This window comes from Girardinichthys multiradiatus, chromosome 6 (assembly GCF_021462225.1).
Source record: "Girardinichthys multiradiatus isolate DD_20200921_A chromosome 6, DD_fGirMul_XY1, whole genome shotgun sequence".
Lineage (NCBI taxonomy): Eukaryota > Metazoa > Chordata > Actinopteri > Cyprinodontiformes > Goodeidae > Girardinichthys > Girardinichthys multiradiatus.
The window spans coordinates 11,860,237-11,873,128 of record NC_061799.1 but is presented as its reverse complement, the minus strand read 5'-3'; the positions used below and the strand labels follow the sequence as shown (position 1 = coordinate 11,873,128).

Below are 12,892 nucleotides of genomic sequence, written 5' to 3'. Positions count from 1 at the left end.
ATTACTGTATATTTGTCATTGTTGATCTAACTCTACTCAGCTTATTACTGCAGTGTAACGTAACATTAAATTTCCATGACTCTTTTCTGTTGTCTTTGTGTTGCAAGAGTGCAGGCTTAAAAAAAGATCCGCCCGCTCATGACACATTAGGACACATGCAAGAAGTGTGACAGCCGGCATGGGCAACCGGAAACTCCAACTGTATTGCACAGATGTATTTTGGTCCAGGCAACGCAACTGTACTATAAATAGGTTCAAAGCCTCAGAGAAAACTTTTATCATGTGCTACAAGTAAGTCACACCAAGATGCACGCTGTGGATTATTGTCAGTGTTGCTAAAAGTCCAGTTTTAGGTGCACGTTGTTAACTGTTTGTGATGTTTCACGGTACTAATCCTGCCTCTGTCTCCCTGGTGTTTACTCCTCATGCAAGTCACTGACAGAGAAGCAAAGAGAGTGCAGTGCACTGTAGTGATCCCATCTAAACTGGGTCACTCTCTTGTAACGCACATACTTGGAGAGCTGAGGTCAGCAGGCTGTCTGTCCGTCTTCTGGCCAGAGTGTTTGGCAGATACGTAGGCATTTAGAGCAATTTTTTGTTTAACTTGTCAAGCTGAGGCCTATCAACCAGGGGTCAATTCAGAAGCTCATTTGGTATTTTAATCTTTCCCTTCATCTGTCTTTCCATTTGTTAATCTGATGCACTTTGTGTCTGTCGTCTTGACAGATCAGCTTCATTTTTCTTTCTACAGCATAACCTATGATTATCTTTAAAAGCAGTGGCACTGAAATGTTTATCCTTTAATTTTCTTTCCTCACTGTTTTTATTTTTTGCACCGAAATATCTCCCTTTGCACTACATGTGCATAAATACACTTAAGTCATGTGAGCATCGGTTTATAAAGCATAACATGAAAGCAGGAAATAGGATTTATTTTAGCAAAAAAGTCTGCGGATTTACAACAAGATCCATAATCCTGGTTTCCATCTGCAGCTCCTCTTCACTGAAGGAGGCTTCCTGTCATAGCTGGTATGGCGGAGGACCCCAGAATGCAGACAAGCAGGCAGCATGATGGTAAGTAAAAGATTTAATATTGGAAAAACAAAAGCTCACTCACTAGAAGAGGCAGGAACAAAACAATGAACAGGCAGGCGAGACAGGCATGGCCCTTAATGTTTCCGTGAGGAATGAGCAGAACAGAGGTGTATATATAGAACAAGAACCAGGTGAAACGAGGAGACTGAATGCTAGGTGCAGGTGAACCGAATAAAGGAGAGAACAAAACGTGGCTGGAGCGAAACAGAGACTCTTGAATACAAACTAATAGAAAAACAACTAGTAAACCATGAAACTAAAGCATACCCAGATCCGAAAAATCTAACTTGACAAAACATGAACTAGAAGACAAAAACTAAAGCATGACCAGGAAAATAATAAACAGAAGCATGATTCAAACCCTATCAAGAATAATAATAATAAGAAGAACCCAAAAACACCCACAAATCATGACACTTCGTGGAGTTTCAGCAGCATTAGAGGAGTCATGTTTCAATAAAATAACATCAATATCAGGGAGTGTCCCACCTAAAACAAGTGATTTATCACAAGTTCTATGGCAGCTTTAGAGGGCCTTGTATGTATACCAGCTGATATGCATGAATGGGAAATGAACTGAGCTTATTAACCACTTAGCTAGTCATACTGACCACTCCAGTTCATTACACTACAAGTCTTATTCACCAACCACACAGAGAAAGACTCACACAATTATACACAACAATCCAGGTTAGGTGCCTTGCCCAAAAGGCTCATCATATGTGGGGAAGTTGGAATAAAACTCACAACATGCCAATTGCCAGATGAATACTCTGTCCACTGATTCAGTTATGGTCATAGATTTTAAGAGATAAAAAGATCAACTTCAAAGAGTTGCCCCATTTATTTATTCATTAATCTCTAAATATGCTTGTGTCTTTAGTTTTTCTTTCAGAGCTCCACTTTTGAATGTCACACTGACTTCTAGCACAACCACCACCTCCCATTGCTCTACATCCATACAGCCACTGACCACACAGCTCTCGATTGGTTGCTGTCTCATCTGACCAGCGCACCTTCTTCCACACATTTTCTGAGTGCCCTATGTGATAACCTTTAAATCAGATCTCTTTTTTCTTTCTTTTAACAATAGTTGTCTTCACAATTAAGGACAAGAGTCCTGCCTGTGGATCTCTGCAGCTTCTCCAGAGTTACCACGGGCCATGATGGCCATGTTTTTGCAGATTTGCAATTGCGTCAAACTCTTTGCATTTGATGGGATTTAACAGTGTTGTTTAAACCTTCTGATATGATTTTTAAAACAGAAAATGTGAAAAATCAATGAAAGGGCGATAGCGACATAATTTTAACATGATGGACAGTACATTTTTTGGAGGCAAATAAAGCAGATTGAAACATATCCTATCAGTTGGTTTTGTGTATACGTATTCAAAAACATGAATTAAATTATTAGATAGTTTAAAAAAAAATTTATTTTATTTTATCATTTAAAGCGTTGCCATTGCAACTTTTTACAAAATGCCTAGTTCTGGTGTACCACCCAGCAACATTAGTGGCCAACCCTTTCCAAACTGTTTGGAAGTGTCCAGGTTAAGGCTGAGTAGATAAAACCCTATTCTAAAATGTTCTACTACTTTTTAACCTCCTCTGAATATCAGTGAGTCTCTTTTTCACAAACAAGAGCAAACATCTAATTAACATTCAGAAGAGGTGAATATAAACGCAGGACTGTTTTCCCAGCTGGAGGGTTAAAGGTTCTTTATTTACTAGCTCGTCATTACTGTCAGTGTGATCACAACAGACAGGAATCTGTGGGTAGCACCGACAGTCATGATCGTCTACCGCCTTTGCGTGTGTCACGGCCTACGTCAGGACAGACAGAGAACACACAGAAGAACATGTCTCAAGCAAAACAAGGTTCTGCGCAGCGCTTTCGGCTACGCTTTAGATGCCGTTGCGATAAATGTAATTTTATGAAATGTAAAGCTTTCGGTACACTTCAGCTCGGACTAAAGGCCGACATTAATGTTAAACTGTTAAAAAATATTTGAGGTCTATCAATATTTTATCTTAAGCTTAGTTATGCTGCAGTCAAAGCGGTAATGTGTGTCTGTTGTAACTGTTAGCGTAACTACCAATTCTTGACGGTTGTGCGCAGGTGCGAGATTCCAAGCGTTTTCAGGGCGGTGAATTATCTTGAGCTAGTCCGTGTCTTCGGTAGCTTCCAGCCAGTCCGCTCATATTCACACTAGTACTACTGTGCAGCTTCACAAACACAGAACAAAATGCTCAGCTGGCCCGAAGGCAGCCAAGAACCGTAACTTCGTGACACCCTTAGACCCTCTTCCTAGTATGCTGTTCTTTACTTTGTGGTGAGTAGCCTACAAACAAAATCTACATAGTGTTGTATTTCCCAGTGTTTCGGTTTTTATTAGTCTTAACACATCGTTTTTATCATAAATATGGATCTAAAATTATTATGATATAGGACCATTTTTTATTATTGGTAATTTTACAGTTTCTATGATTAAAATATAAACATATGAACTTTACGGAAACTTAAACCTCTTGTATAAGCAAGTTTATGACTGGTGCTGTGGAGCAGTTTTTTGGAAATGTGCCCAGCTTTAAATGGAGACTGTACCACAGCAGTGTTTGTTGCGTACAGAAAACGGGGAACACTGTTGTCATTGTAGCTGACATGAACCCAGTATATATATATATACACACACACAAAATAATATGTGTGTGTGTGTGTGTGTGTGTCTCCGCGAAAAGGTCAGGAGGTCAGCTGCCTAATGGACCTTATTATGCCAAACAGGAAACAACCCCTGCACTTCTCCAGTGCAAACCCGGTGTGACATGCGCGCAACATTCCTGCAGGGATAACAGAGAATAGGAAAGTAAAGGAAAAATAACGTTATGATTTTTCGTCTCAGTAATGTGACAGAGTAAGGTCATCAGAACATGAATTTATTGATAGTCGATCTTCTGGTTTACGTGAACGCGCATGTGCACAGTGTGCTATTGCTGCATTGAACCTTTAAATTATTGATGCGGTCTCAGTGGATACCTATGTTTAGCCAGTCTTTCTGCTCTGTCAGATATGAAATAAATGGGATGGAACTGGGACAGGAGGCTGTCCGTACACTTACACTGTGCCGCAGTATTAATTGGAAATGCTGTCATTGCCTTTAGTTTTTTTTTTTTTTTTTTTATCTGTGAAAACATTAGTTTCACAGGAGGGATAAAAACACATCTGTTTGTGATGCAGCGAGTCTCACTGTATGAGAGGTGTTTTCCCCTAATAACCTGAATGAGCTGTCTCTCGTTTCACCTCTGCTTTTTTTTAAACAATGAATACAGGATGTTGTCTTCTGTCAATACACACACACACACACATGCACACACAAGGCTCAGCCTTATTCTTGTGGCAGACAATCAAAAAGCCTTACTTGTAGTGCATTGGTGCAAGACAATGGCCATTTGTGCACACCAAGCTATGTTGTGTTCTACATTCCTTTTATAATAAGTAAATCTGCTATTTTAACTCCTTTGTACAAGCTGTACTTTTTTCTGAGGTGCAACAACCAACCAGCCACAGATCAGAGTCGACCATTTTCTCTGTAAATGGTGATCAGCAGGTTAAATGCATTAAAACTAAGAAGTTCCACCATTTTCAACCGACGGCATATACTTTAATGAGCTTTTTTTTAGCTTAATAAATATAAGATTGAATACAGAGACGTGCTTTGATGCATAAATGGCTTTACTTTTTTTTCATTTTCTGTTCAATTTAAAGCTACTACCTCTATCAAAGAACCTGTAGCAGATTTATGTGTTCTCGCTGTTTAAAGGAATCTGAATCTGTGAAAGCTGAAACTAGCAAATCAGGCCTAAAAGAAAAACAGAAACCAGTACTGACCAGGAAAGTCTCTCTAGCCATATTAGATTGTCAGATTGCATTATGTTTGTTTTGTTTTTTTCCAAAGTGTAATTGCACACTGAATGGTGTGTCGTATGAAAAAGTATGTTGTAAATAAAAAATAGGTTTGGACCTTAGGCCTCGCCCTATTGGGTGTCATCAGACCAACTCGTTTAAATTAAGGCTGCACCATATGAGAAAAACAGTTTGTCTGATGCTTGTTTCAGCCCGACATCAATCAGTAACTTTCAGCGTGGGAAAATGTTCATTGTTTTCTGACAGCCGTCTCTTTCAGCATTCTCTTATGGCTCAACCCCTGCTAAGATCTGTTTCTCTCAAAGTGCTCCTGTTTGGATTCATTTTCCATGTTCGTATCCAAAAATAGCATCCACTTGATCCACCTCGCGCCCCAGCCCTGAGCATACAACCGCTGGACGGTCCGCTTCCATGTATTCTTCACCAAAAAACTTAAGGAGTCACTGGAATGTTAATTACTCTGCAGGAAAAAGAAGGAAGAGATGTGAAGTTGCTTTGTTGTTGTTAAGTCTCTTAGGAGCTCGGCTCGTTGTAATTGAGTCGAATTTGTCGGAGTGTGTCCCTATCAGGATGGATAATTAGCCTAAACAAACTGGTGGCTGGGAACCGGCTAGACCAGGAAAGAGCTTCTCATTCCTGAAGTTGTCACTTTTAAAAGAGTGCTGAGCACATTCACTGTCTCAAACTGGTGCTCAACTGATATTAGGCATGGGCCAGTATGAGATTGTTACAGTATCATAACTCTGAGTAAAAATACCACTGTAGAGCAGTATTTACATAAAAAAGTTCCAACAAAGATGCACAACAAGATCCAACAGAAAGGCAGCAATTATTTCTACTGCATTTATACAACAAATTAACTTTTACAGTTGATGTTTCTATAATAAACACTTATTATGCTACTTTAATCTTGATAGACCTAAGCAAAAATATGGAATAAATACCTGTTAAATTTAGTAGTAGTTTGTGTTTATTGCACATAATATTGTATATTTTTATACCTGAGGCACTAGTAGAACAGGTTGATATTAGCTGGCTAATTAGTCAGGTTATTTGCCAGTTTACCAGTCAAATGTAGTTTACAAATATAGTTTATTTAATCATCCTACAATGCTGGGATTTAAGTCGCACCTTAGCGCACGGAAAAAATGCTCCTGTAAAGTGTGCCATAGCAATATTACACAGTCCTTTTTTAACATGAATGCTATTTTCAGCTGAAGTTCTCACCAGAATTAGCAAATATTAACTTGGTTTTTAAGACCTAACCCTTAAAATTACAACTTGATTTCAAAATGAGGAAAAACACCAAAAAGTGAACAGTTATTTTTTTAATCCCGCTCATGCAAAGTAGTCATTTTAGGTGGGATTAGCAGAGCCTGGGGAGTCAAAAATTGGCAATAATGCAGATTTTGTTTTGTTTTTGTAGAGGATCTTATAATAAATGTCACATATTTTGGCTCTGTGCCCAAAACAATCCAGTGTGCAGCAACATGTGGGGGAGGGGAGAAAATTCACTCAGGCACTTTGTCTGGCATTTTTAGGACTTTCAACCACTGGAACACTATGATGGAACATTTTAGTGGTTTTGAAGCAGTTACTTTTCAACCCTAAACCTTGTTATCTGTAACCAGTCCATGTCTGATTAAGATGATTTATCTTCTCAGGGGAAACGAGTACTGCTTGGCGCACAAAAGGCGTGACTTCACTTCCTTCGTTAGTAAGACGGGGATTTATTAGTGAGTGTTTTCAACCTTTGTCCTTGTTTCTTCTGTGTTCATGCAGAACGTGTAGGTACCACCACAGCCAAACAATGAGAGACATCCTTAAGAGAAAGTTTGCAGAAGTAGAAGAAAATCCCTGCTACTCCTCCTCCTCTTCTTCTCCATCCCTCTGCTCCCCTGCCTCCTCAGAGTGGGAATCCGACAGGGAGGGGAGCTCATCGGAGAGCCAGGATTTCACACCTCACAGTCCTGCTTCAGTTTCCAGCTCACCCAGTAAGTCTCCTACTAGTGTTTGTCCCCTTCCTCTATTCTTTCAAATAATGCAAACCTCCTTCCTTATCGGTCTGTTTTCTCATCAGCATTTTATAGTGTCTCTTATCAACTTGCAGCAGACGTTATGACTGACTGATAGAAAAAAGGCTAACCTAAGCCCATTCCAGATAAGACATGCAGAGAGGGAACGTCCTCTGCAGAGCCTGTCCGCTGGTGTAGATCATTTGCTTGAGCAATAGGAAGTAGTGAGATCAATTTGAATAGCATGGTCACTTTAAACTAGTCATATCAAATGGCTTTATTTAGATATGAAGTTTCAGCCGCCATCACTCATCAGCTGCATGATTTATCCAGGTAAATTTCATAAAATGGGTTAATTCAAGAGGTATTTAAAGAAGAAAGATGCAAAGATAAAATATTAAAGTATATCAAAAATAAATGGAAATGTTTTTATGTGGAAATTCTAGAAAAGAAAAACAGACTGATACAAATACAAAGGTCATGGTTCTCCCAAACAAATAAAACCCAATTACTTCCCTGTACAGAGAGCTGAAAACGTAATTGATCCACACAAATGCAAGAAGGAAATTCGAGCACTTGGAGAAGAAGGAAATAAAACCACAGAGAAAGAGAAAGCTAAACAAGAAGAAAGCCAGAATATGAGAATACAGAGATGTAAGTCCATCATATCCAGAATAAAGCACAGCCAGATCCAGGCCTCACAGCTGGTGTATCACCACAGACAAAAAAACTGGAAAACAGGAAAAGACAGGAAAGACAGGGGGCAGGAGGAGAGCCAGGCTCAGTGTGGACACTGAGGTAGGAACAAACAGGGGGTTATAAATATGTTTTCAAAAAGGTTACGGTAATCTCTTCCTCAGGACAAACACCGCCTAGTCTGCTAAATCAAGGATTAACATATTTAGACCAGATGTTTAGACAAACAGAGCAGATGACACCAACTCAGCCAGCTGGGCTCTGTTTTCACCACGCTTTGCTGCTAGGGTTCAGACTTAGATGTTTAAAGATCATGTCGTTGCTGAGGCCAAACAATAATCTGACTGACACCGTAGACTGTCCTGTATCAAAGTGCTTTCCAGAAAAGATGAAAAAGTTTGTCTTCTTTCTACAGCTGATCGGTTGTTTTTTTTCACCCAAGCCTTACTCGTATTTCCTTTTCACTTGAGCATCAACTTTTGACCCCAAGAACTGAAGCCAAGCACCTGTAGTGAGCCCCCTAGTGGCCACTTTGAAACTTAGAAAGGCTTCAGCAATGACAAAGGATTGTCATTCATCAACCCATTGAATTTTTGTTTTTAAGAAATTGTGCTTGCCTGGTAATTAGCTACAGGCTTCATGTATGTTTGTCATGGTGAACTAAACCATGTGCTTCAGTAATTTTTGGCAATGATCACTTTTCTTACAGCACCGTAGAGTATTCACACCCCTAGAACTTTTTCAGATTTTGTCCTGTTGCAACCACCCTGGCCGGGATTGATACCAAGGACCATCTTGCAAAAAGACCGCTGTGCAAACAACTGTGCCACCATGGAATGGAAAATAATGCATGGTTTTTCAACATTTGTTTTTTGAAATATACATTTAGCTGCCATCAATCGGTTGATGAGTTTTTATTTATAGAGCACTTTCCATACACTTGATGGGTGACACCAAGTGTTTTACTTATGATAGAATAAAACCATAAATACAACAACTAGACAAAAACAAAACGAAAGAATGAGCCAAACAAAGTTAAGCATGGAAAAAAGAGTAAAAACATGTAAAGAAATATTTAGTTGATGTTGGTTTGAAAGACTGAGGAAATGCAGTTGTGTTAATGATGTCAAGAGGAAGCTAAAGGTATACATAAAAGTTCTTAGAACCATGCACTCTAAAATCCTGATAATAGTCTTAAAACTTAGGTCTCAATTCAAATAAATAAATTAATAAAATAATGGGTCAGGATTGGTCTTTATTTCCCTTCACTCATCTTCCCATGATGCTGCCTCTACCATACTTCATTGTGATGTGCAGGTTTTGTTTTCTACCACACATAGCGTTTTGTATGTGGTTCATTTTAGTTTCATCTGACCAGATAACCTTCCTCCACATGTTTGCCGTGTCCCCTAAAACAGGACCTTTTACGACTTTCTGTCAATGGTGGCTTTCTTCTGGCCACTTTCCAGTAAAGTCCGAAATTGTGGAGTGCATCGTCTGTGTAATGTCCACAGACTCAGTGCTTCACTGCTGTTTTTCTGATGGTAGGCCTTCCATGCTCGACCTTTTTATTTTAGGTGGACAGCCGTATCTTTCTATGTTTTGCAATTAGGCCATACTTTTTCCATGTTTAGATTGTAGATTGAACAGAGGTCCAACTCTGCTTTTAAATTGTCTCCAGCTTTCTCCGTGACCTGCTTGCTGAGCTCCTTGGTCTCCCTGATGCTGTTTGTTCATCAGTGTTCTCTAAACAAACCTCTGTGACCTTCACAGAAACAGCTGGATGTATACCGAGATTAAACTACATGCATGTTTAATCATTTTACTAATTTATTTGCATTTGTTTTTTACAGGTATCAAAGTAATGGGGGTTGAATACAAATACACTTTGTGTATTATATTCCTTCATCTTTGAAGTTTTTGTTACTTTGTGTTGCTCTGTCACCTAAATCCTTTTTTAATTTTTCTTTGCCAATATGCGCCTAGATAAATACAGAAGTTAAAAAAAGTTCACTGCTTTATCTAATGCTTGTGGTGGTTTTTATTTTCTTTACCCAATCAGTTTGGCCCATCCTGAAGAAGCAGAAGCTCTCAAAAAGACCAAGCAGCGTGCGCTTCGACCAGGTGACAGTGTTCATCTTTCCCCGTTGCCAGGGCTTCACAAGCGTGCCCAGCCGAGGAGGGGCCACCCTTGGTATGCTGCGGAGACACAGCGCCCTCCGAAGGTACACCTTGGACGAGCATGCACTAGACCAGAGTAGCAGGCGCAGAGAGAGGCACAGAGAAAAACTGAGACGAGAGAGGTTTGAGGCACTAAAACACAAGGTGAGTGTTCATCTCCTCAACTTTGCACTGCACTTCTGCACAAAGATCTCCTTACTGGATCTGCTGGTATGTTTGATTTCAGCTGATCTTAAGTGGAGCTGTTGACCAAAACGAAGCGGACAAGCTGACGATAGATCAAGTTCTGGATGAAGACCGTGACATCCATGTTAGTGACTCTGATTTGGGGGATGGAGGCTTCCTTCTGCCATTCACTTCCAAACAGCGACAGGCTCTCCTCCTAGGAGCAGGGGTGAAAATCATCGACAAGGAGGAGAAGAGGCAGCTTCACGCTCTGCGGCTCTCCAGAGAGGCCTGTGGTTGTGACTGTCAGGGCTTCTGTGAGCCGGAAACCTGCGCCTGCAGTCAAGCAGGAATCAAGTGCCAGGTACAACACTTAGTCACAACAGTCATGTTTGCATTAAGAGCTAAAGTGCCATGCAAAAATATTCTTCTACTTCTTACAATTTGCTTTGACCAACAGGTAGACCGCCTCAACTTCCCCTGTGGATGCACCAAAGAGAGCTGTGGAAACGTGCGGGGGCGCATCGAGTTCGACACCAGGCGTGTTCAGACTCATTACATCCACACAGTCATGAAACTTGAGCTGCAGAGGCGACTTAAGTGTGAAACACTCACCTCTGGGGACAAGGCAGGACTCTCCGAGGACCTTCAAGACTTTGAAGAACACGACGAGGTCCGTGCGGAGCAGAGCGTGCAAGACAACAGGTGTCCGTTCAGATCCGGCTTAGAGGAGGATCACCTTCCTTTCACCATGCCTGCTGCTCCTGCTTTCCACTGCAGCCCGGAGCGGTTGGTCGTTGAAGAGAACAGCTGCAGCAGCGACATGTCCGAGTCCTCTTTCTCTTCGGCTGAATGTGAGGCAGGAGGTTTGTTCAGAGATTTGACCTCCAGCAATAAGAACCTCTACTCGTGCAGCCAGATCAGACATATGATTGAACCACTGACCCAGCACAGCTGCACCTCAGAAACTACTGACAATAAGAGACCACATTCGCCCATCACGCTCACAGACAACATGGACCCCAGCAGGAAGTATCTTGATGAGAATGCAAATCAATCCAGAGACTTTTTCAACGAAGACTCTTTTGAGGACTTCCCTAACACCCCTTCTCCCACTGTGGACAATTCCTTCAGCAGATACATGGACCTGAGTCTCTCCTCTGAGTCCGACCTAGAGTTCTTCCACAGGGACTACCCCTCTGGACCACTGCACAGCTCCTTCAAAGAGCACAGACACTCAGACGTTTTTCAGCACTTCCAGCTGTTCAGCTCTGTGAATTTACCACAACAGGAGTCAAGCACCCAGCTCCTGGAGTCTCTGATCGGCCTGACTGAGCCAAGCTCAGAGCAGATGTATTCTGTCACAGATACTCTGTGATTTAATAAAACGCCCAGGGAAGTGTTTTTTTTAATATGTATAATAATTTCAAAGTACAAAGACCTATTTTTCCTAATGGAATATTTTTTATGCCTGAATATTATTTGTCATTTTCAAGAGAAACCACACTTGTATAATTAATGTTTTGTTTATTAATTCCTTAACCTACTCAAGAATTGTAGGAAGTATTTTATTTTTACCATGACCAACAATATCATACCCTAGCACAAAGTATACATATGTACTGTGGTACAGGGAGAGCATGGTGCTGTAGCCTATTAATAAAAACAGACATAGATGTGTGTAAGCCGTACCCTGCAGGATTCCAGCTCCCACTTTACATTTGGCTTACAGTGGATTATTTTCCAGAACATACTCTGAGTACCTGTTTACTGGGCCAATAAATGTATTTATTTATTTAATCGTTGTTTTTCATGTTCTGAGTGGTAACTCATAAAAAGGAAACATAAATATTAACTGGTAAAACTGAATGTAGTTTACATGTTATTGACTGAGTAATAACTGCTATTGTAACAGCAGCGCTTCAAGTCCCGAGTCAGTAGTTTCCCTTTAACCAGAGTATGAAAGCAGTGGTGTGTCCAACATTACGTGGTCCTACGGAGTCCATATTTAAAGCTTTATTTTTATGCAGCAGACATTTTTATTCCACTTTACAGAAAACACAGCTTTATGGATAGTAGGCAGGGACTGGTTACAGGTTAGCCCTTTCAGTGAGATGCCAGTGAAAGACTTTTAGTGACCTACAGTAGATCAATGCTATCTCATGCCTCAACTGCTGCGGTGCACTGCCCGTCAGCTGGCTGAAAAAATGTTCCCCTACTTTTTCAATACTAACTTAATTTTTTTCAGTTATTCTGTTTTAAATGAAAGCAACTGCATCACTGTACACATTTCACGTTTAAAATTTTGTGTAAATACCATGCCTCTTAGGGATTTTTGCTCGAGGTCATCATACTGTGAGAATCTCATGCTGGCCCAAGCCTAATTGTTGCTTTAGTCTGTGTAAAACATTCTAGTCAGTCTGTTTGAGCAATACCAAGAACAAATGCAGCTGGTATATTTTTTTGCAATATGTCAAAAGGTTGGTTGCTATAAGTGCTGTAATTTCTCCCAATTCAATGTTCTGCCACAACCAAATTGCTGTTAGATGCTCATCTTCATTTTACCATTGATTGCCATGTTTACAGCAGTGTCTAATAAATCAGTTTCAGCTGTATATCAATAGCTTTGCAACTATTCAATGGATAGTAATGGATTTTCTGTATGTTGCATAATGTTTAGAAATGTTTAAATAATATATTTGAAAGAAAGTTGCCAAATATAAACATTGTACTTTTGTTAACTTAACAATGATTCATATAAACAAATGTGTTTTCTTTTTTACCATGGAGTACATTTATTTGTCAAACTCTTCTCATA

General features: G+C 40.2%; 1 protein-coding gene across 3 annotated transcripts in view; it reads left to right on the top strand.

Moving 5' to 3' along the window:
• The window catches only part of LOC124870351 (cysteine/serine-rich nuclear protein 2-like), a 49,587-nt gene extending 36,731 nt beyond the window's left edge, over window positions 1-12,856 (top strand). Inside the window, exons 2-6 of one of the 3 annotated variants that reach the window (XM_047368991.1) lie at window positions 994-1,074; window positions 6,800-7,011; window positions 9,791-10,053; window positions 10,136-10,438; window positions 10,535-12,856. In XM_047368991.1, coding sequence (XP_047224947.1) covers window positions 6,828-7,011; window positions 9,791-10,053; window positions 10,136-10,438; window positions 10,535-11,452 — 1,668 coding nt within the window. In that variant the 5' untranslated portion in view covers window positions 994-1,074; window positions 6,800-6,827 and the 3' untranslated portion in view covers window positions 11,453-12,856. Of the gene's footprint in view, window positions 1-993; window positions 1,075-2,970; window positions 3,429-6,799; window positions 7,012-9,790; window positions 10,054-10,135; window positions 10,439-10,534 lie in introns of those variants that run through there. The other 2 variants (XM_047368990.1, XM_047368992.1) reach the window with 2 other exon arrangements.
• Window positions 12,857-12,892: the final 36 nt, after the last annotated feature.